A 25,955-nucleotide genomic window follows, 5' to 3' on the forward strand; every position below is an offset into this window, starting at 1 on the left:
GTGATTTTTTGTATCTCTTGTGAAGTTCTTTTATGTCGTCCTCAAATAAAATCAAGCAAAATAAGCAGAAGCAAAATTATAATAAATTTAGAGTTGGTAGCACCAGTTTGATAAACTTAGATTTCTTCAGGAACAACGCAAAAACTCAGGTAATTTCAAAAACATTTCATAAACATCGTCATAAATTCAGAAATCTCGATCAAATTAATTTTATTTAAGATTTGATATTAAACTTTTTTCTTGTAACGGATGATAGTGCATTTTAACTGAAATTTCAGAAATCGTAATTAAAACCGTGTAGATACAACCAAACGACAACAGCCTAAGGGGAGAAAAAAGGCAGTTATTTCACCCCAATTACTTTAATGAAAACTATGTATAATTACTAGTCAAAATTGATGAGTCTGCCAAGTATAGGTAGGGGGCATAAAACATGGCGGCTGTTTTAAAACGTTAAAAACAATTCATTTTTCATTCTGAGCTCTACATCATTAAAAATACCAACAAAAATAGAAAAACTAAAAGAACATCATTTAAAGTAGGATAAATTTTCTAAAATATGAGTCCTAATAGAGCTATTTATGTCCAATAGTTGTTGAGATATAGCTTTTTAAAACGCAACATTTCACAAAAATGTTGTACAGAATGTTCTAAAAGATCAGTAGTTAGTGAATTTATTTTTGAAAATCCATATAAGAAAAACTATTTGACGTACAGATGTATATTAGCACTCAAATTAAAGCTAGTTTAATGAGCTATAAAGTAGTTTACGATGTTTATCTTCGTAGGAGAAGGAGTTTTCATGATATTTGCTAAAATAAATTGATTTATAGTTGTTAGGAAAAATTTTCATTTGCCAAATTTATATTCATATGCGAATATCATAAAAACTACTACCCATACGAAGATAAGTGTCATAAGCTACTTTATTGTAAGTTAAATTTCCTTTTTTTTGAGTGTTGGCAGACATATGTGCGTCTTATGGGTCTAGAGATAATTTTTTCAAAAATTAAATATTTTAATGAAATTAACATTTTATGAATTTCTTTTGTCGAATATCATAAAAACTGCTATTCCTACAAAGAAAAAAATTATTAACTATTTTATAAATAAATTTAACTAGCTTTAATTTGAATGCAGACAGACATTTGAACGTCCAATGGTTTCTGAGATAAAGTTTTTCATTAATCAAACTTATTTTCCGAACAACTATAAATCAATTTATTTTAGCAAATATCATGAAAACTACTATTCCTACAAAGGTAAAAGTCATAAACCACCTTATAGTACATTAAACTAGCTTTAATTTGATTGCTAATAGACATTTGTTCGTCACATAGTTCCTGAGATTTCATAAAACAAATGAACTAACTATTGATATTTCAATACATTTTTATGAAATGTTGCTTTTTAAAAGGCTGTATCTCGAGAACTATTGGACGTAAATAAGGCCTAATATTTCAGCAAAATATTTAAAATATAAAATTCTTCTTTAAATAATGTTCTTTTAGATTTTCTAGTGTAGTTGTAGTTTTTATATAGAGCTCCAAATGAAAAATTAATGTTTTTTTAAGGTTTTGAAACAGTCGCCGTTTTTTATTCCCCTACCTATACTTGGCAGACTCATCAATTTTGACTAGTAATTATACAGTTTTCATTAAAGTAAAAATTGAGGTGAGATGCCTTTTTTTCTCCCTGGCTCTTGTACTATGAAGTTCATGTTCGAAAGCCTCTAGTTTTTTAAGCGTACAAATTAGCATAAATTAGTGTATTTTAAAATTAAATTTATTTTGGGAAGATGGGGGTGTAATTATTCATTCGAATTATTTTCCCATAATGAACCTTGATTTAACCATAATTAACCCATAACCTGAATCAGCCAAATGGCAAAAACTAGCTAGTATCAATCTATTATATATCTAAATACCTGGGATACGCAGCCCGGAGGTCGACAGCCAGCTTGGTCAAGAGGTCGGATACGGTGGAGAACTGGCGGAGCGACATCTCTTCCATGGCCGGCGGCGAAGGAGGAGACCCCACGCGCCGCGAGACCAGGCCCGAGACGTAGTTCTCCGCGTTGTAATCCGGTGGCCTCCAGTGGTTCTGCAATGATAAAATGATGATGTCAATAAACAATAACTTAATAATAATTTTAGTATCACATTGATTTATAATACTTTGCAGGCTATTAAGTGAATTTAACAGAGTTGAATTTTTGATTATTATTTCTAACTAAATTTTATAGCCTTTTTAATAAGAAAATAGACAAAAATGTAGAGTTAAACAAAATGATAATACATCGAACCTGGTTGTTAAGGTAGGTATATAATGGTGTTGTGATAAGATATTGATAGTAAAAAAAATTGTGAAGAATATAAATTATTATTAAATGTCTAGTAACAAATAAAAGTAATAAAACCATGAAATGGTGCAAATTTATTAATAAATTTATAGTATCCATTATTAGTTGTGTTCTATAGGTTTATTTTTATCGTATTAAATGGACTTGGGCATAATAACCTGCAAAGTTTTATAAATCAATGCAAAGCTGTGATAGTAAAATTAAAGTACACAAATTATAACGAATAATGTTAATACTGTTAATAATCAGCTATAATTAAAGCTGGTATTTTATTAGATTGTCCTTGATGATGGCAGGATCGGCCGAAACGTTGGACATGCAATTTATTTTAATAAAGAAGGTTATTACTAAGAAAAGTTAATGTTTGTATAAACTTATCTAAATTTTATAAATACGTGCATTGTTAACTTATTTTTGATTCTTAATTATATGTATTTTTAAAGGCGACATTTCGCAATCGGTGTGTTCTACGTTGCTATGAACTACTCTAGCTTTGTACGAAAACTTTAACCCCGAGGAATTGTGAGAGTTGGTATCAAGTTGGTCCAAATTCCATTTTTAGTTACGAATGCGTAAACGTATTTTTTCTCAACACACCTGTATTTCAAAATTTGCTGATCCGATTTGACTTAAATTACTGGAGAATTAAAACCTAAATATATGAATGATAAGTCAAAGAAATATTTTTATAGTTTGTTTATTAATAAGCAACAGGTGAAAATTCGAAGCGTGAACAGCCTGTCAGACAGAATATACGTATCGACACAATGAGGACACTGAGTATACCCAACGTGACCAGCAATAGTTCTTTCATAAATTAGAGGCACAGAGAACTGAATGGGCTCGTTGGTACAGTCCGCGGGCACAGATTGGCAAGGTGGTGCAACAGTCCTTTCTTGAAGGGGGATTATGCAATATCGGGCAGATGGTTGTGGAGGTACCAGGCTGAGAGAAAAAAAAAAAAACCTTCTGAATCGAGGAAAGGAACCGAACTAATGGCGAGATATGAAGAGAGGTTGGGCAAACTGCCGACAAGACAATAGGCCCTGAGAAGAAGACGTGAGAAACGTTGTTGGGAGTCGTTCACTCTCATCATGGCGGTTGCCCTGCCCACAACTGTGTGGTCGCACTTTTTTAAATCTTTTTTTTTTTGGCATTACTTATTTATTCCATCTCATCTTATATGCTGACTTCGGTTCCATTTTGTAAAAACGTTTCAATACTTATATCTGTTTAGATTTCATATTAAAAAGAAAAAGAGAGATGAAGATAGCACTAAGTCTATATATAACTTACTTGCATACAATCACATTCAACGCACACACAGACCATTCTGCGAGCCTTGGTTATTCAAATTTGTATTTCCGTAGAAAACTCGAATTGAAAATTTTGCATGATCGCAAGACTTTCCCTTACTGTATAATTCATATATAGGTAAATGAAAGTAACAAATTAGCATTCTTCAAAAAAAAATATTACAAGTGTTTAAGTTTCGACTACGGTTTCATTATTTTTATTTTGATTTAAAGATTTGTAATTAATCTGAGTACAGAAATATATTACTATATAAAATAAGATGAAATTTAATACTATTTTCCCCCCTTTATTAATTCCATGGCATAGCCTCAGGGTATAGCTAGACTATACCACCTTAGCTGGACTGATATCAACACCTTATAATGTCACAAGGCAATCAAAGGGAGAAGACTCTGTAAAGTGTATATAATACATTTCATTCATTATTTATGTACGAAGCACTAATTTTATATTAACGAAGAGTAAATAGAAAAAAAAAATCGTAATCCCTGTGTTATTGCGAAACGTTTAACTTCAGGGCTATAAAATATATGACCCGAGACGTTAGTTATGAACAAAATCGAGAATATTACATTTTAATAAAAAAAAAGTAATAAAATAAAAATGATTTCTATTTTGAGTTCAGTTTCAAAATATTCATGGGATATTACTGAGTAATTTGAGCCAACAAAAATATTAGTTAATTGAACCGTTAAATCAGAATAATTGTACATACCTACGTTCAAACTAAAAACATTTGAATCAATAATTTATCAGTATCTTGAGCTCAAAACATTTAGGGAATCTTACTGAAAAATTCAAGACGTGAAAATTGAAAATTGGTTGATCCGTTTGTTACGGTTGCCATGGTGAAATAAAATAAAAAACCGGCCGATATCTGCGTAGACAAGGGGTGTTACGATTATCGTGGTGAATTAAAAAAACTGGCTATATCTGCGTAGACACGAGGTGTGATGGTTGTCATGGTAAAAAAACAAAAACAGTAGCGATATGTTCAGACGAGTGGGTTTTCTGAAGGTGACCGTTTTGGTTTTTGAACACGTTACGACTGTTCAATGTGAAGTGGTGATAGTTTATCAGGCCCTGTGTCTTTACCGTTTGAATCGAGACATCACCATAAACACCTATATGTTTTTTGTTTTTTTTCAAAATTATGGTGTTCTACTTCAATGGACGGTCATTAACACTAGAAGTAGCAACGTTTCTTCAGCACGTCCTGGATAGGAGAGTTGTGGCAGGTGTCATCTTCATATTTGTGGGGAAGGTAAGACGGTAACCGGAAAGGAAATATCGGACAACCTTGTGTTCTGCCAGGAGTACACCCAAAGACTACGTGGGGCTCGAATTAAATTTTATTTTATATTCGCTTTTATACTCTTTTGTATAATAATGTAAATTTAGTTAATAAGGTTAAGCATTTAAGTTAAGTCAACCTATAAGTTTTAATCGTTTTATTAATAAATAAGAATTTTTTTTTCCTTTTTCATTCTGTGTACATATATTTCTTCTAATTATTAAACTTTTGTATAGTTCAGCTGTTCTTTCTTATGCATCTACACTACTTTCAACTTATTAATTTTTTTTTTTTTTGACCCAATGTTCTCTCACCCCTAGGTTTTCTGTTATCTATATGTATTTGTTAGTGGTCATAATTCGATAATTGTTTAACTAGGGGTATATTTTAGTTATATTGAGTCGCGGTTTTTGTTATTTCCAAGGAAAAAATAACGTGGCGCCTAAGGAACAATTTATTCTTTATTATTATTTTTTTTTTCCCCTTTTGCGATTATATTTAATTTTTTTTCTTTAACTCACCCCCGTCTCCGCTGAACGTGGGCAAGTATAAACGATAAATATATAACTAAAGATAAGTCAAAATTTGCGATTATACGTTCGCTCAAAATAGCTTTATATATTTAGAAACAGAAAGACTAACATAATATGATATTTTTTTCAATTTGAGCTCAGATTGTTTTTAAACATTCTCTGAATATCACTGTGTAATTTGAACCATAAGACTTATAGTTTTCTGCTCAACATTTGTTACATAAGCATATAAGGACAGGCTAAACATATTGGAAAGAGCATTTTCAGTTTCTTAAGCTCGACTTGATTCGAAACAATCAAAGCATCAGGTTGCATAATGTGAGCCATCAAACGTGAGAATCGGCTGGACCGTTTCCTCAAATAGTCGCCACCCACAAACAGACAGATTATAATATTAGGTATTGATAACATTCACAGTTTTTAATGAACTTTATTAAAGATTCAGTAAGAGGATCAATTGACTTCTCCATGAATTCCTGAAAAGAAGCGGTGAAGAAGAGATGCGATAGAAAAACGCTCAACATGAAAGCTTTCTCGGAGCGACGAGATGAGTCAGGATGACAAAGTGATTATGTAGCGGGTACATCACTTATTCTTAACGGCCACTAGATTGTGCTACTAAAGCCTCGAGCAGTATGTCACCACTGCGCCTAGGTCAAGCGAATTCCCGAGTGTCTTCGTCCTCTATTCTTTAATATACGAGTATCCGGAAAGTTACCATAACCCAGTCCACCAATTAGTGAAGGGGGCTATCTTACAGATTGCAATAATCGTCAATCAGTAAAAAATTAAAAAAAAATTGTAATTTCTTTTAAATTTTGCTTTCTTACTACCGAAGGTAGAGAAGCCTACAAAGATAAAAAAATATTGCTATCAGAATACACACATTTTGCACAAATTATTCTTAGATGATATCAGCGTATCAAGAGCTCTTTAAAAAGTTTCAATAATATTAAGTTGACTTAAGCCTGGCTTCTGGATCGAACAAGCCGACTAGAGAATTTAGGTGGTTTTTGGAAGTCGAATTTCGTAACAATTGAAGTAAAATTATAAGAACAGACTACGACCAAACGTAAATGGGATGACTGAGCTAGGTCTGACCATGGATATTTGGATTTTAAATTGGTTCAGTGGATAGTGCGTAAGATTTCTTGTGTCAACGACATCCAAAATTAGAATTTGTTAGACCTCGTTACTTCATAATTTCAAATTTAGTATTACAGAGAAGTTTCTCTTAAGAAAGAGCCCTCTATAACGGAGACCCGGAGATCAACGGATGATTTTATTGAGGCTTTGCCCAATTTCATTTCCGTTCATGAAATATGAATGTGCTAACTCACGATTCTAGCACTAAATTTGTGTGATATTTATTTTGAAAAAAAATATAATCACATAATATAGAAAATTTAAATCAAATAAAAAATATACATTATGTATTTTATACGTATACATGTACTTACTTTATCACAACTTGATTTAGTCAAACTTAGAATCCTCACTCAAGACAGATAAAGCAGGGAACTGCACATCGATTCCGACTATTACAGCTATTACTTTCAATTCATTACAAAAGACTAATATACATGACTATAATAATGCCTATCTGGACATACAGAGTTGAGCTTTGGGGCTCCACTAAACCTTCGAATTCCTCTCGTACCCAATCCTTACAATCCAAAATCCTTCGTAAAATTCTCAATGCTCCTCACTTTGTCACAAATAAAATCATATATAAAGACCTTAATGTTCCCTATGTAACCGATTTAGCCCGAACCAGATATCAATGCTTCCATTATAAACTCCCTAACCACTAGTTTCTAACCTTGTTTCCTCTTTCATTTCTGACAATCCTTCCAGGTACCTGAAAAGAATGCCTCTAGACCTTGTAATGTAGAAACGTTATTAGATCACTATCAAGGGATAGTTTCTCTATAAATCTGTATCATACCATTATAATCTAGCATCAAATTTACTAGATGTATTTTTATGTAAATACAGTTGTAAATGTATTAGTTTATATTCTATACTCAGTCTTTCTAGACTGTATCGTACTTTTCAGTCTATTTTTTATCAAGAGGCCTTTGTGCAAAGTGATATCATTATCATTGGTTGGATATTGGACTCATACGTTAGTATTATTTTTTCCACATACCTCGCATATAAAGTCGCTTATCTTCCTATGCCAATTTCTTAGGATCAAGTTGAAGCTATTCTGCGAATGAATCCTACTTTTATTGGCAATACGACACAACGTATGAATCATCCTCTAATCAAAACATACTAACACTAAACTGTTCTCGCTCTCGATAGCGATAAGCCGGTAAATGGGTTGGACTGAAGAGTGCGATGATAGCGGCCCCGAGGCAACTGTTGCACAAGAGAGTGGTAGCCGCCAGCTCTCGAGAGATAATCTCGAGTCTCAACTGGGTGATGTATGTAATCCATCCCCGGGATTTATACTAGGAGCTGTGGCTCTCGGGTCGGGTAAGGCTCCGGCTATGATTAGGGATCGTTTGTTAGGACGGCTTTCATCTTCTAGAGTACCAAGCACCAATTTGGGATCCACAGCACCGACAATTTCCTCCTACAGTTCCCGAGAGATCCACAGTAAGCCATCCCTTGTCACTACACGGGGATAACTGTTCCTGTCGACAATTCATGAAGCACTTTGAATGGAATTCACGATGTGTGCGTCTGAATCACGTTGTAGATTCAGTTTAGAACTGACAACAATTGAGGCATGGAAATGGAAAAGGCATGTGCCAAAAAATTAATTTTGAGAATAACAAAAAAAAAACACGCTTTTTTTTTACTATAATTATGAAAAAATTACAGCTCTAGGAACTAAACCGTTGTAAATAGGAGCTTCCAGTGGCCGATTGGCGACTGGTTTTTTTATCATTATTTCGTCAAAATCTCATTTTTCGTATTTCTGGCACATACAGCCTTTTCCATGTCCATGCCTCAATTTCAAAAACGGTAGTTGGTACCAAACTCCTAATATTTAAAAACAAAGGTTTACCTGCCAATAACCAAAGGGTGCACGTACCCTACAATAAATCCTAATTTGCTTCACTTTAGTGAAACTAAACTTATTAAGCAAACTAAATAAGATATAATGAATTAAAATTCAAATCAAGAATCTATATGATTAGGTATACACTTATTTTAAAAACTATTATATTTTTTTAAATGTTTCAAAAGAAAAATTATTTAGAATTTCCACTATAAGGTTTATATTTATTTTTTATATTTAAGTTTTTGTTTATATTTATTAATATTTGTATTTATTACTTTTTATATTTATCACTTTTCATGTTTATCACATTTAATATTTATCACTTTTTATATTTATTGCTGTTACTATTTATTTCATTATTTATGCACCTTTGATTATTTGCAGATTTTTCGTTGTTTAATTCGGATCAGATATTACATACAAAATTAGTCAACTATGTGTTTTCAACTACATTAGATTATTATTCACTTATAATTACTGTTTTAAGATTTTAAGAGTTTACTTTTTAGATAATGTTCCCTATGTAACCGATCTGGCCCGAACCAGATATCACTCCTTCCATTATAAACTCCCTAACCACTCAAACCCCCTAGTTTCTAACCTTGCATCCTCTTCCATTCCTGATAATCTTCCGAGGCTCCTGAAAAGAAGATGGACACGAGACCAGATAATCTAAAATGTTATTAGAGTGCTACCAATGGGTAGTTGCTCTACACGCCTGTAACACTCCATTTTAACTAAGATCATATTTACAAAATCTATTATGTAATATACAGTTGTAAAATTCAATAAAGATATTAAAAAAATAAACTTTTTAGATAAGTGTTCATTGTATATAGTTTTTTTTAGAAAAAATGTAATGGGATCCAGAGAAAGTATATTCAGAAAGATATAGAAAAATCATGAAAAAAAAATTAAGAATAATAATAAAAAAAGACGAAAATATATTTAAAAAACGAGAACAATAAAAAAAAAATCTTTCAATTCATTTAAGCCTGTAAAAATATTATAAGATAAAAAAAACAATTATTTCACCAGATATGATTAAGTTCAGTTACTTTTGGCGATACTAAGAGGTGCAAATTGATTATGCCGAAGTCAGCAGAAGAAAAGCTGTAGAACCAGAAACATAGCATTAATATATATTTTTTGAATGAAGGTAATGTTTAAGGCATTGATTGGATTTATTTATTAGAATATAATAAATATTTGTTTTAAGCTTGAATTATTGTAACTTTGACATTTAATTAAATTAATTTCGATTGTACATACTTAATACATTTTTTAAAAATATTTGTAATATAAATAAAGTAATTTTTGCCGACTATGATTGGATTCAGGGACGTTTTCTCTTGGCGCTGAGTGATGCTGGCTTGGACCAGAAAGAGTGCACACGTGAAAGTCTTTACAGCCCAGGTCACACCAGGCGCATTACAACGATCCAACACGTCCCGCTGGCCGAGTCCCAGAAATGCACAGGCAGCTGCACAGATCCCATGTCCACAGACTAAGCTAGTAAGGTGCCATCAAATATTTACTCATCACACTCTCAATAAAAGAAGATATCTGGACATAATTAAAGTTAGATTAATATCGGAGCATTTAAAAACTGGAGGATTGAACTAAATCCAATCAAATCACCTTTGCGCTTCGTAGGGAGCCAATGGACTGTCCTACAGTATCCTTTAATAAACAGAATCACTACCTAGGACTACATCTATAAATACGACGAACTTAACTCAAGACTGAAAACCCAGGAAACTGAACGTCTATTACGACTATTGCAATATTTAATAGACAAACGGCCAAAGCTTAAAATTAGTTACAAAAGACTGATTTAGATTACTGTAATAAGGCCTATTTGGACTTACGGATGTTTTTTTGTTTTTATGACTCTCTTCCAGGTCATTTCTGACATACGGGGGAGAGGCGAGGGGGAGGTGTTATCTACTGGACATTACCTATTCTAACACCATGGTGGGGTTCAAGTTTTCATGAAAATATTTTTTTTTCCTTATCTTCTAATTTAATTATTTTTTGTTTCCTTTTCGCACACACCAACGACCATCTTTTTCATAATTTGAAAAATATTTCAATCATTTATAAATATAATTTATATTTTTACTTTAAATTCAGTTGTGAATTTTGATAAATAAACGTAAAAAAGGTTGAAGACATGTTGTGATAGTAAAAATTATAAGATGAATGTTACATTAATTAATACAGACATTATTAAGCTGAATTTCTATATGTAGTCTATAGAGATACCGTTGCGGTTTAATATGGACACGCTTATTACGAGCGATATTGCACGATAAACCTTGAACTCCCTCACGCTGAGTATGAACCGGATTTTCATAATTTCTCGTTTAATAGTTGTACACGATACGTTTCTTCATTCCAGGTTTTAAGCTGAGGTTATAGCAGTCATTTTTTTGACTGGCCTAGTAATTTTGACAAGTCGTGAATTCATTTTATAAACCATATTTAAGACCATCATTAGGGTCAAATAATTTAGGAAGAAATTGCTAATGCTGGTTTGTTATATTATATATATATATTTTTCTTTTACATCTACATCTATTATTATAGCTATATTATCTGTGATGTCTTATAGATGCCAAACATGGTTCCTCTACAAGCGCCATGAAAACAAAATTCAAACATACCGAAGAGCAATGGAGAGGAGCATGCTAGGCATACGAAGGAGCCAAAAGCTCAGTAGCTTATCAATAAGGAAAGATACCGTGGTCACAGATGTAATCAGGCACTTCAAGAAGATGAAATGGAAATGCGCTGGGCAACTAATAAAGAGGAAGCACGACGAAAACTGGGCCAAAAAAATTAACAGAGTGGATCCCCTTGGATATGAAAAGGAACCGAGGTAGACAAAGAAGAAGATGGGTAGATGAGATAAAGAAGGCAGAAGGAACACTGTGGTACCGAAAAGCCAAGAACAGAAAATACTGAAAGATAAACGAACTCTCAGCGAACCAAAGTACGGAGAATCCCCGTTAAAGACTTTAATACTCTTTTAAGGACGGTCTATATACATGTATATAAAGAAAAAGTAGATGTAAATGTAAATACTGCTATTATAAATGTATATAAATAATGACTATTATTTTTTTTTTATTATTTATTTATTGTAATTTACAACTGTACAAAATAATACAATAGGTAAATATGTTGTATGTTTCATATACACTTGAAAATCTTGGGAAGGAACCACCCATTGGTGGTACTTAAACATTAATTTAAATTAGAAGGTCCCGTGGCCATCTTCTTTTCAGACGCCTCGGAGGATTATCAGGGATTGTTAAGGATGAAAGATTAAGAATTAATGGGTTAAGATGGTTAAGGAGTTTGGAATGAAAAGACGCATATCTGTTTTGGGTCAAATCTGCAACGAATGGGATGTAAGGTCTTTGTGAATGAGTTTATTTTTAACGTAATAAGGAACATCGAGGATTTTACGCAGGATTTTGGATTGTAAGGATTGGATGCGAGAGGAATTTGATGGTTTGAGGGAGCCCCAGATCTCAATTCCATATGTCCAAATTGGTCTGATTATCGTATTAGTATTATTAAAATTATTTTTAACATTTTCTTAAATACAATTGGACTTCATTCCACACATTAAAAATTTAAATTAAATATTATGGTTGATAAAAGGAAAAAGTGCACAAAATCCTGATTTAATCATGAACATTTAACCTGAATTTTTTTCGTCCTGGTTTAACTTCAGAATCACCAACTTCTACAAAATGGAAATGGCCCTTAGTTGGTAGAACGTGAGTTAAACGTGTATCTTGACTACTTCCAACACTGTACAAAAGTTGAACATATGAATAAGTACTTAGAATATAAAATCTAAAACCATTCATGACTTGTACAAGGTAACTATTGGTTTTTATTTTATTAGTAATCCATACATAAAAGTTTTATGTATTTAGTAGAGATCTTAAATTCAAGAAGTAAAAACAATATCATATACCGAAATATTATTTGATATTTCGATTTACGTGACAATATTAAATACATATTTAGCAATATCTTGTACCTATCCAACAATATCACATATCTTCGTATAATTTGCTTGTATAATTTAAAATGAGCAAAGATAGAGAGATATAAGTCATGAACGGCCAGGGATGCAATGGTTTGTAAGGAAATACTCTTACTAAATCAACGGTTGGGCAAGGAGGTAAGGGTCACAATCACGCTCGACCGTCAGATTTTAACCTATTTAAGAGTATGGACTTTATGAAGCAGTATGGACCCTGGAGGGCTCTCCAACCCACAGGGCTGACTCAGGGCTACACTGAAACAGAAAATAATAATCTGCCACAGCCGGATTCGAACTAGGGTCCTAGAAGTCCAATAAACTACCCACTCCCATTATATTTTTTTAAAACTATATTGAAACTACGTTTCACAACTTTATGGTTGCACAGTCATTATGTACTTGTCTATTACAGTGTTTTATAAATTGCTGTGATACAGATAACTCAAGACTTGTTCCAGATATTATATGAATGTAGATATAAATTAGTTGTTAAATATCATCACACTCAGAGAACGAAATATGCATCTCCTTGAACACAATTTTATTGTCGGTTCATTGAAAAAATATTTAATGATCTAATATATTTTTTCCCTAATTTTCGCTCATAAGTCTCCAAAGTCGCTACTGGAGTTCTGACAACCCTAAAACTGAAGTAGATAATACAGAAGCCCATAATATTTTAAATCGAACTGTAAGATACCTTTAAAATACATTTCAAAAGAGCTCAAGTTCTTTAAGTACACCTCGTGAAAACCAGGTTCGATACATGTCAATTAAGATGATAGTCCTCTACTCAATCGGCACTTGGCCTTATAAGGGAGATGGAAGCCCAAATACGTTAGGAACTGGTAAAAGTATTTCCAAGTCATTTCAGTTACCGTTAGGTTGGTAGGAATCGCCATGTCGTTTAGGATATAATAACTGAAAGCTTCACTTCCAATGTGAATAAATGCAATTCCTTTACGACCAAAAGGAATCTGAATAATTTATTCTAACTGAATATTAAGCAAAGTATGTTATTTTACCTGGGGGTTTAGAGTTATAAATATCCAACCCAGTACCAATGCTGCTATTAAAGAAATTAATTTTTTATGTATTTTATTTGAGACTGGTAGTTTTATTAATAATAACAAAAGATATCCAAAGAGTCCCATAAACTTTTTTATTGGTCAAATTACATTTGCAACGACCAACGTTTCGACCAGTTAAGCAGTTACCAAGGAAATCTACTAAAATAACAACTTTATTTGATTATATTATTATTAACAGTGTAAAAAACATTATTGATTTAATATGCATACCTTAAATCTATTTTTAAAGCCTCAACAATTATTTATAAAACTTTACAGGCTATTACGAGACGAGAGGATTTATAAGCACAATAATGACATAAAAAAATAAGCAAATGTATCTTCATAAATCAAATAAAACATTGGTACAAAAATAAACATAGTTTTGATTTTGATAACACGGTGATTTTACAACCAGAAAATAATATTTTTAAAAGAAAATACTTGAAGCCATTTATATATCATGTTAATTATAATTAAAGCCAATTAATTTATGATGAATATAGTCGAATTTTGGATAATTATTTATAATTAAATTTTTATGATTTTTAATACCAAATTGACAAAAATACAGTGTGAAATAAAATAATAATATACCTAACCTGGTTGTTGTAGTAGGTTAAATAATATTGTTGTGATAAGTTAATGATAGTAAAGTACATTGTTTACAAAAAATTTTTTTTTATTATCAAATGTCATATTGACAAATACAGGTAAATTAAACATAGAATAGTGAAAATTTACTAGTAAAAACGTATGGTTTCCCGTCTTTGTTTTGTTATATACGTTTGCTTGACTTGGACGTAATAGTCTGCAAAGTTTTATAAATTAATGACAAGGCTGTACAACTAAAATTAAGGTATGCAAATAAGTTGTAATTAACGCTATAATTTTATAAATTATTCTTGATGATGGCCAGGTTGCCCAGGACGTTAGACATGTTACATGGTTAATAAAGAAGTATTGAAACTTTGTGGATATGTTTTGTTATTATTAATGGAATTAATTTTTTTTTTTTTAAAGTAAAAACTTACTAGTGAAAATATCACTCTAAATTACCAGTAAATAACAATGAGTACTAATTAGCTCACCATAATATTTTTTATATTATACACGAACACAGATATACACATAATAATATTCTTTGTTCTAGATTTTTAGAAAAAAAAGGAAAGAAAAAAAAAAACATTTTCTACCGGCTCTTCAAAGGTCAAACTGTTTTGGAGTTATACCATTTGATTAGTCTTTTTTTAGACTGTTGGTTTGTGGTATGCTGTCTATGATTTGCATCTATAATTTCAATTTTTTTTTTGCAATAATTTATTAATTAAATTTGGAATTTACCAATTTAGTTTCATTGAATTTAAAATAATTATGATAATTATTCAGATAGAAATATGTATACGAGTAATGAAAGCTCATTGCCAAGATCCCAGCACGTAATGTATTATTCTTTTAAAGAAGCTATTATTAGATTTATAGGTAAAAGATGTCTTCAGCAGATTCGATATGGACATGACAATATTTCCTATGAGGTCAGAAGATTGTATAGAAGGTGAACAGATCTGGGATAATACCTGTCCAATGTTCTATCGTCAATGTCGAGGTTTTGTAGTCAGATCGGGAAGACTTTAAGGAAGACGATTACATACAGGTTTCACGCGTTCCATACCGAAAGCGGTGACGGCGCGGGGAATGACGTCAAATGAGACACGCACGGTCCCGCTATCCTGTGGTAACGGGAGTACTCCCGAGGTGCAGGGAATTAGAGGAACTGGTTTGGCCCGCTCTGGCCTTGATGAAGGTCCTCTAGGTCAGTGGTAGTCTAACCACCAGCGGTCTAAATACAGATATATATTAGTCTTAGCGGCTCAGGCTTCTGATGAATAGAGGGTATATCAACTCTGGAGGAACATATTGACTTGATAGAAGACGGGAGAACGACAAAAGAGGAACATGAGCTTGGATAATGGGATATTGCAATGGTCATCGTAAAATTATTATCAAATAATAAAAAAGATAAAATTAACTTTAAAAAGGGTACAATTGTCATGCAATTGCAACTTTTCTTCCCTTAAAATCCTCAACACAAATTCGAATCATAGAAAGGACAATCATATATGATTTTTAATGCATTATGAGTTTTTTCTGCACAAAATTGCACTTTATACTCTTTTTGGGCAAATTTAATGCTTGAAATATATTTCTCATATTATACACACATTGATAAATGCATGCAAATAGGTCATTTGAGGACATAGATAAAAATACAGTCAATCCATTCAGAAATCCAATCATATATATACAGATACAGGATTAATTTTTAATTTTAGTTTTAAAAACTAAACCTTCGAATTCCTCTCGTACTCAATCCTCACAATCCAAAATCCTTCGTAAAATCCTCAATGCTCCTTACTTTGTCACAAATAAAATCATACATAAAAACCTTAATGTTTCCTATGTAACCGATCTAGCCCGAAACAGATAGCACTCCTTCCATTATAAACTCCCTAACCACTCAAACCCCCTAGTTTCTAACCTTGCATCCTCTTCCATTCCTGACAATCCTCCGAGGCGCCTGAAAAGAAGATGGCCACGAGACCAGCTAATGTAATGTCATTAGAGTGCAACCAGTGGGTAGTTGCTCTACGCGCCTGTAAAACTCCATTTTAACTAAGACCATATTTACTAAATGTATTATGTAATATACAGTTGTAAATTGCAATAAAGTTATTAATAAAAAAAAATATCACTAAGAAAAAATCAGCAAGCTTTTTCATTACATTTTAATTATTGAATATTTGCTTGTTGGTTTAAATTTATTCTTTTTAAAAAAACAAAGATTATATATAATGAACTGATTATATTTATACTTCTAAATATAAAGGTTTCGCTCGAAACATAAAGAAGACTCATAAATTATTACGTTATACGTTGTAACTAAGCCTCTCCACACACACGTACCCTTATCAACCTTAAAATAAAGGTAAAGGTAAAAAAAGGATTTTGAACTTTTATATCTTCTGTTTTATATTTTACTTGTAACTATTTTCTACAAGAGGGTAGAAAAAAAAATATTACGTTTCTATAGCTAACCTTTTTATTATGTTATGACCCTAACTGTATAAATTCTAATCAAATGCTATCTCGGAGTTAATTAACTAAAAATGTTCAAAAATGTCCATATACATTCTCACTCTAAAATATATATCAACCAAAGAAATGAATCTTGAGTTGTAAAAGTTTTTTGATCAAGTTGAACTCCTAAAGGCTTCATTTCGAACGTAATTACTTCGTCGAATTATGTGGGTACTCTGGATCGGTCTTGCTCGGTTTTATGGAGTGCATTTTCCATTATGTAGGATTGCATGCCATGATATTGACTCAAGGAACGACCAGCTGTGTCATGAAGGCCTCCACAATAAAGTGGGATTGCTTATTCCCTCACTTCCTTTTATCTTATCCTCCCTTTTAGATTATGTTCTCTAGTATGGCTGTACGGTATTATTTTTATGAGGTCGTTTTGAATCAGACGCCCTCTAGTATGATCCTTCGCTTCCGCACTATAGAAATTTTTTATTGGAAAAAGCCTTAACAATGGTTTATTTATGCGTTGATTAGATACAGGAAGTGTCTGTCAAATCATGGATCTCTTTTCTGATAATGCACTCTAATTTTGTTGAAGTGCATAATTTCATCTGATTTACTCTCAAAAACTAATTACGTACGAGCTAATTAAAACACGTTATTTGTTGAAGCAACATTTAAAAGTTTTAGTTTAACTCCAAGGACCCGGGTTCGAATTTGGCTGGGTAGAAAATTGTTTTCTGTAGCCGTGAGTCAACCCTGTGGGTTCTGTGGCACTCCTTGGGTCCACTCAGCCTCTTAAATTGGATACCCTTAATTGGGTAAAAATCTGGCGGTCGATCATGATTCTGACCAAATCACCTCGTTGCATAACCGTTGGTCTAGTAGCAGTACTACATTTCAAAGTACTGCACCCTTAACCCTTTATGGATTGTAGTGGTACAGATTTTAATTTAATATTAGTTTTACTTATAATAACTTTATATTATATATGATTCGCTACCTTGGACTAAATCTGGACAAACGACTAACCTGGAATCATCACACTAGACTGAAAAGACAAGAAACTGCACGTCGATTTCGACTTTTACAGCCCTTCCTGGACAAACGGTCTAATCTTCCAATTCATTACAAAAGACTGATCTACATGACTGTATTAAGGCCAATCTGGACATACGGAGTTGAGCTTTGGAGCTCCTCTAAACCTTCGAATTCCTCTCGTATCCAATCATTGAAATCCAAAACCTCAATGCTCCTTACTTTGTTACAAATAAAATCATACATAAAGACCTTAATGTTCCCCATGTAACCGATCTAGCCCGAACCAGATATCACTCCTTCCATTATAGACTCTCTAACCACCCAAACCCTCTAGTTTCTAACCTTACTTCCTCTTCCATTCCTGACAATCCTCCGAGGCGCCTGAAAAGAAGATGGCCACGAGACCTGCTTATGTAAAACGTCATTAGAGTGCTACCAATGGGTAGTTTGTCTACACGCCTGTAACACTCTAATTTAACTGAGATCAAATTTACTAAATGTATTATAATGTACGGTTGTAAATAGCAATAAATAAATTTTAAAAAATAATTAATTCATTTAATCTTTTTATGATCATCAATAAATGTACTGTATGTTAGTAAAGTATTTTTATTTTAGTTTTGAAGAAATATATTTTTCAATTAGTTGTTGTTGTTGTTGATTGTTGCTTAAAGGCGTAAAATCCTCTGGTCATCAACGCCTATGGCATGATAAAAGTTTTGTAAAAATTTTGTAAAAAAAAAGAGGAGTTATAATTTATAAAGAAGGCGATATGCTTTTAAAAATTCAAACACTGGTGTAATTTTAGCTTCCTCATCTGCGAGAGTTTCGGATAAATTTGGGGTCAGTCCTATCTTGTTTATTGTTTATCTTGGTTAATGGAGTGTTACAGGCGTGTAGAAACTACCCATTGATAGCACTCTAATGACGTTTTACATTAGCAGGTCTCGTTTCAATCTTCTTTTCAGGCGCCTCAAAGGATTGTGAGGAATGAAAGAGGAAGCAAGGTTAGAAACTAGAGGGTTTGGGTAGTTTCATTATACATTAAATCCGTTCTTGCACTCATCAAATGACCGTTGTTGTTTTGTTTTTTTTAAACAATCTTCAATAAATTGAACGTACCTTAGAGAAAGATATACTTAAAATTGTTTACTACCGGTTGGTAGTAACATGTTATATTTAGTTAAACATAACGTGAGATGTCGGTAGTATATAATTTGAATTATATATATAACGAAAAACGTATGTGTGATTAATTAAATATGTAAGTAGACTATTCTATTCTCTATTATTCTAAATAATAATGAGTTGGCACTAATAAATAACATTTTAGTTTTTGGTTCCAGCTTTACTTCAAACCGATTTTGAAGACTAGTCGTGTTAACTAGTTAGATGCTTCAAAAATAATATAATATAGATTATGTTCTTCAATAGTGATTTATAAACGATATACCATAAACGGCAGTGGCACTAAAAATAAAAATTCCGAAATGGAGAATACCAACCGTAACAGATGTTGAATAGGGAATAGCAAAAACACAATAACGGCTTTAGGTCGGGTAACGGCTTTTAAAAGATCCAATAAGTGATGCCATTTTTTCATTATAGAGCGAGAAGATATTCCTCAAGGGGGGGGGGGGCTCAATGGCAATTTGCTCCTATTGCATATAAAGAAATAAAAGGAAGAATCGATATTAAATCCGTTCTTACGTATATCTAATGACCGTTTTTTTTTTTTTAAACATTCTTCAATAAATTGAACGTACCTCAGAGAAAGATATACTTAAAATTGTTTACTACCCACTAAATATAACATGAGAAGTGGGTAATAATTCCAAGTAAAAGCATTCTTGATCCATATTTTTACCATGGATGTCTGTCTCTCCTTATGATAAGTTCTTTTTTAATACATGGTATAAAATATCAATTGTATTCATTTATAATTGATTTTTACTAGAAGATATCTGATTGAACATGTGTAATATTAAAAGAAAGATGATGCAGGTACGGTCAAAGAAAACTCAAACAGACGTAAACTATTTATTATGAGTTTCGCCCAACGTTGCAAGGCTTAACCAGGGCTTAAAAAAGATAAAAATACTTAAACATAAATTAAGTAAATGAAAAATAAAATAATTTAATAAAACGTAAAAATTAGATCAGAATAATAAAAGGTTTTAGAAAATTAATGAAAACGGAAATAACGACAGATAAAAAAAAATAAACATAAAAAAATGTACATACAAAAGACGGAAAAAGAAGAATAAGATTCAAATTAAGAATAAAGGAAAATAATAAATAAGATCGAAACGTACCTTTCAGACTAGAGGTCATCGCGAAAGTGAACAAACTGATGGTGAAAAATACTTTTCATTTGAAAATAATTTTTAAGTAAACAGTATTAGAAAATAGAAATTGCCTCATAATAAATAGTAAATTATTTTCATTTCCATTGTGTTTTGTCGTTATTTTCCTGTTTTTTTTTTTTGAAATTAGCAATTAATAACTTTGACAAGCTGTAATTTTTTGAAATTAGCAATTAATAACTTTGACAAGCTGTAATTTTTTGAAATTAGCAATTAACTCTTCACTAAATTAACACAATAACACTGTTCTTTTTTTTACCGTTCCTTTTGAAAGGAAATATGCTTTATTAATTTGTTATACAATCCATTTTGTCAAGAGAACCAATATTTATTAATATTGACCAAACCGGCTGCAATTAAATTAAATTTTGTGAATAGTGGACTGAATCAAACCCACTCCAGGAAGATGGTCTGGGTGCGGTCAAATAAAAACTCAAATAGTGATTAAACTATTTATATTGAGCCAACGTTTCGCACCACGTTGCAGGGCTTCATCTGGGCTAAAAAAGATACAAACACTTAAATGATGTGAACAAAAGTTAAATGGAAAATTAAAAAGATGAAAATCGGAGGAAGAAAGTCGTGTGGTGGTCAATAAAGGTTTCAAAATAGTAACAAAAAACTATTTATTGTTAACCGACGTTTCGACCCACTTTGCAGGGCTTCGTCAGGGCTGATAAGAATGGTGTTCTGTACCACTTAACCGTCTTCCTTTTAATAATTGATTTTTGAGCACTAAAAAACCCAAAATGTACTATATTGTGCGGCAAAATTCCAAAATGTGTAAAATTGTGAATAAAATACTAAAAATCTACATAAATCGACTTAATAATATAATTTATTGTAATAACATGTACATGAAAAGCGTAGCTAACCTTCTTTAAAACGGACTCGGGATTAATGTGTATGCTTGAAGATAAAAGGTTCAAGACAGTCCTTGCTCAGACCTAGAGACAGTTTTGGCTGTCAGAAACGGTTCTGAACTTGGCCTTATTTAATTATTTAAAAAAAAAAATTATTAAAAATTTCAAAATTATTTCGTCAATTAATATGGCTTTTTATTTTTATACAAAGATTTAATAATGAGCTTATTTATTGATTACTTACACCTACTGCAATATTTTATTTACTGCGAAAGATCTTATTTTGAAAAAGTAATGTTATAAAGGTACACTTGACCAACTTTTAAGAAATAAGTTTAAGGATAATATCATTATAAAACTAGTAAGATCATCTGCAACTATTTTATTCTTTATATTTCAGTGATAAAATTAATCGTAAGGCTTTGATTAAGAGCAAAATTTATAAAATGAAAAAAAAATGGAAAAATCAGACACTTGAACTGTTAGTTGGTAGGTTTTATGACGAAGGGTAAAGATAATTTTATGGGATTAATTTTAATCCTGCATTTTCGGTACCAATCTTCAAGGGTTGTGATTTGTGATTGGAGAATTTGGGGTGTAATTAAAGGGTTATTATTAACTGCGGAGCATCGTTTTTAAAAAAAACTCCTGAAAACAACTATTGATTTCCAGTAGATTTTTTAATGAAATTTTGTTTTTTATAGAGGTACATCTCGGAAACTATTGAACGCAGAGAGTTCGATGGGGTTCATATTTTAGAAAATTTACTATTATTGAAAATTAAGTTTTATTACGTTTTTTAGTGTTGTAGGTAGCTTTAAATATATGAAGCTCCGAATGATTTTTTTTTTAAGTTTTGCAACAGCCACCATTTTTTAATTTACCTTATTATGGTGGACAGACTTATCAATTCCGACTAGTAACTATGCATAGTTTTCATTAAAGTAATAAAAAATTACGGGGAAATAACTCACTTTATTTTCAACTTGGGCTCTTGTACTAACTGAAGATAGGTAAGTTTTTACGAGAGGAAGGAGAATAATAGACCGGGTAAGATGCCTGGGAAAGTGAAGCCAGAAGCCAAAGGCGTGTCTTATGGAAGTAGGTGCCAATAAATGGCTGCGTTTCAGTTTAGATTATAATGGCGGACATACTTATACAGGGGAGTGGTTAACTCCCCGCATTTTGGTTTCACTTTCTCTTTGAAGGAATATAAGATATGACACCTCCCCTGAGTTTCAATAAACTATTATATATCAATCTATAAATTGTAATAATTTTTACCAGTAGAAATAAATTGTAAAGTGAAATTTTTTTTTTAATGTCATACATTTCCATTTGATTTTTACTTAATAGTAGGCCATATACATAGAACTTTTACAATGACTAAAATAATCCATTAAATTGGTAAAATAATTATGTTTTTTAAAATTTCACGCAAACTTAATGTGCAATAGGTTTTTATATTGTTTGAATTAAAAATAAATAATTGTAACTAAGGATTTATTCATTTATTTCAAATAAATAACCCCAGATTTATAAGTTACAATGTTTCTAAAACGTTAATACTCCAGCATTCCAATCACTTATAGTGGTTATTTTCTTTTGATGCTTCCTTTAATGAACCTCAGGTTATAGGCTATTAAGTCCTTTTGAAACAACTAAAGAAAACAACGACTTTAATTGTTAATAAACAACTGCACTTAGATTTACTACAAATTGACTTAGCTAACTAAATGAAAAGGGATTCCAAGAAACTGGATTTTAAATTAGGTCCTAGCTTTTTAATTATTTATTTGTTGTCACAGTGGAGCGGGGTGACTCAGTGGTTCTAGTTCCTAGGGCCGGGGTTTGATTCCGTCAGTGACAGATAATTATTTATTAAGTAGTGAAGATGGTCGGGGGGGGGGGGAGGTAAACAATAAAAGCACAAATAAACAAAAACATATTTATTTGTCCAGACGTTTCGACCTAATTTTTAGGTCTTCATCAAGGCTATAATACCAAAAGAGATAACAACTATCATTAAGAGAAACATAAAATCAAACAGAAATAGTTAACTAACAAATTTGAAAATATACATAACATTTTTTTTTTTTTTCTGACCTTCTAGAAAAAATTAAACAATAAATAAATGATGTCACGGCAGACTCATGCCATCATCAATGACACCGCCTTCAGCGGACCCGGCAGCTTATCTTATAATGCCACACTGGCAATCCAAGATATTTATTTGCCTGTGTATATACATTTCATTCTGTTTGTATATATTTAATTTGTTGTTTAATTTTTTCTAGGAGGTCAGAAAAAAAACTAATATATACTATATACTAATATATACTAAAATATACATAACACTGAATTGAAAAAATAGTTGATTAATAATTATGGGATTAGACCAGCGTTTCCCAAAGTGTGCGCCACGGTTCCCCGGGGCGCCGAGGTGCCTTCATAAGTGCGCTGCGAAATATTCCATTAAACAATTCGGCAATTTTCTTGGAATTTCCAAGCTATGGAAAATAAAAATTAATGAAGAGTTTATCAGTGATTGTTTTTCCTAATTGCTTCAGTTTGTAACCTCCAATGATATTAATTTGTCTTGCACTATAAAATCCATTTTTGTTGATCGATCACCTATCAAAGCTTATAATAAAGTTCGAAAAATACTTTGAAGCAGATAATGATAAATTTACATGGATTCATGGCGCATTTAAAGCCAAGGCTCCATCATAATTTACTTCTTTAGAAGAGTAATCTCTTATTGACTTGTCTTGTGATAATACTTTTAAGTAAAAATTTGGTAGCATACGGTACTTTCTGGCTTTTGGATATCAGTAAAAGAATATCCACTACTTAGTGGTAAAGCTCTACGATTATTAATTAGTAATAAAAAGTAAATATCGCTCAAAAATTAACGTTAAACAATAAACGAAGGTCCCCATATCTTATTTTATTTCTAGGTTTGAGAAGACGTAAAGTGAACATCAAGCCTATCCATCCCATTAATAATTTTAATATTGTCAATGGACGTTCAATAAATTGTTTGTGAATTTAAAATTAGTGTTTAATTTATTTTTCAACTATTCTAACAACATGGTGGTTGTCCAGTCTTAACATGGATATTATTGAAACAGTTGAAATTAGATATTTTATATTATCCCAAGGAAAATAGTAAGTAACTGTTTTTAATTTTTCGCTGTTAAATGGGTAATCGCTTTTAAAAAGGAAAGTTTTCCAATTTTTTTTTAAGAAATTCAAAACATTAGAAATAATCTGATGTATTAAGGGCCACGAGGTAAAACTCTGATTATTTATGGAGCCGCAAACCGAAAAAGATTGGGAACCTCTGGATAAGACAATAGCAGATTGATAACAATGAAAGATGAAATATAATATTATAAAGGTAAGAAGATAAGATTGTGTATAAGATTTTCGGCCCGCACTCAGAATCTGCATTCATTGTTATGTATATTTCCAAATTTGCTGGTTTATCATTTATGTTTTTCCCAATGATGGTTGTTATCTCTTTATGTTTTATAGCCATGATGAAGAACTGAAAATCAGGTCAAAAAGTCGGCACGAATAAATAATTATTAGTTTATTTGTTTTTTTGTGCTGACCGTCCCCCCTCCCGACCATCTGCTCCACTTAATAATTTACGGCCAACTATCTACACCTCTTAACTATTTTCTGTTTCACTGCAGCCGCGAGTCAACCCTGTTGGTTCGGGGGCCCTCCCAGATCCACCAGCCTCATAAAGTGGGTGTCAATCTCACAATTGGGATAACCTTGGTGCTCGAGCATGATTCTAACCAAATCACTTCCTTACAAAACCGTTGGCCTAATAACAATAATTCCTTACTAATTTCAGCACCCCTGACCCTTCATGGTCTGTAGTGGTATAGATATAGACAGGTTGTTTATGGCTCAAGTTGCAAACGATATGAAGTTGGATAAGATAATATTTTACACTAAACCAGCGTTTTATTTACAAAATGAATTTCGGTTTGTTAATAATAATTACTGCTATCTGAAGCATTATTTGCTTTAAATAAATAAATTTCGGTTTTGAAACTAAAAATTGTATTCGTTACAAAAAAAAAATCATTACCTTGTTTTACTAAAAATCTTATTGAAACAATGCAATTGCTCCATGTTGTGGTTTCCTACAAGATTTCTTCACAATGTTTTCGGATTGCTTGTGGTGTTTTGAATACACACAAATGTGAAACAAGAATCGTGGTTTATGAAACATGAGTTCCTAGCTTTATGATCATGGCATTCAAGTTAAGAACATAGATCGAATGAATTAAAAACTACCAGATATACATATAACTCCTATATGTATGTATTCAATATCTTATTTCGTCAGGGGGGTACGAAAAAAACAAAACATGTTTTTTAATCCAAAATACCAAGGATTACAATGATTAAAAAAATACAGAAAAAATATTAAAAAAGAATCCTAAAGACGCAGAAATCAAACAGATCAAAAATAAAAGTGTAAAAAGCCCAAAATAGGTTTTAAGGCCTTAGGTAATAAATTGGCCCGAAATCGATGAACATTTGTGGGCAATAAATGTGATCACGAAATCAGATTATTTTGCCTTTATAACTCTCTACATATTAGCATTGTTATTCGAAACAAAAACTGTTAAAAACTCTTCATCATATTATATTTAATGTGTCCATTCTTTTAACTTTATTTCTTCTGTGTATTCAATAGGTGTACATTTATATATATATATTTTTTGATATATGATTTCTCTCCCTCTATTATGAAATGAAATGAAAAAATAACTTTATTCTGGGACATATGTCCCCTAAGAATAATTACAAGGTTCATATAGTGAGATTTTTATCTGGCGAGCGTTTACAAATTTTCAGATAGTAGAATGAAATTACATTGGTATATTGGCTTTACTTCTGTTTAT

The 25,955-nt window shown here is 31.8% G+C and overlaps 1 protein-coding gene across 1 annotated transcript in view; it reads right to left on the reverse strand.

Annotated features, from left to right (window-relative positions):
* The window catches only part of mwh (multiple wing hairs), a 228,419-nt gene that overhangs the window by 60,228 nt on the left and 142,236 nt on the right, over positions 1-25,955 (reverse strand). Inside the window, exon 3 of the mRNA XM_014432981.2 lies at positions 1,928-2,103. Coding sequence (XP_014288467.2) covers positions 1,928-2,103 — 176 coding nt within the window. The remainder of the gene's footprint in view (positions 1-1,927; positions 2,104-25,955) is intronic.

Source organism: Halyomorpha halys, unplaced genomic scaffold, assembly GCF_000696795.3.
Source record: "Halyomorpha halys isolate HHAL.00 unplaced genomic scaffold, Hhal_1.1 Scaffold1141.1, whole genome shotgun sequence".
NCBI lineage: Eukaryota > Metazoa > Arthropoda > Insecta > Hemiptera > Pentatomidae > Halyomorpha > Halyomorpha halys.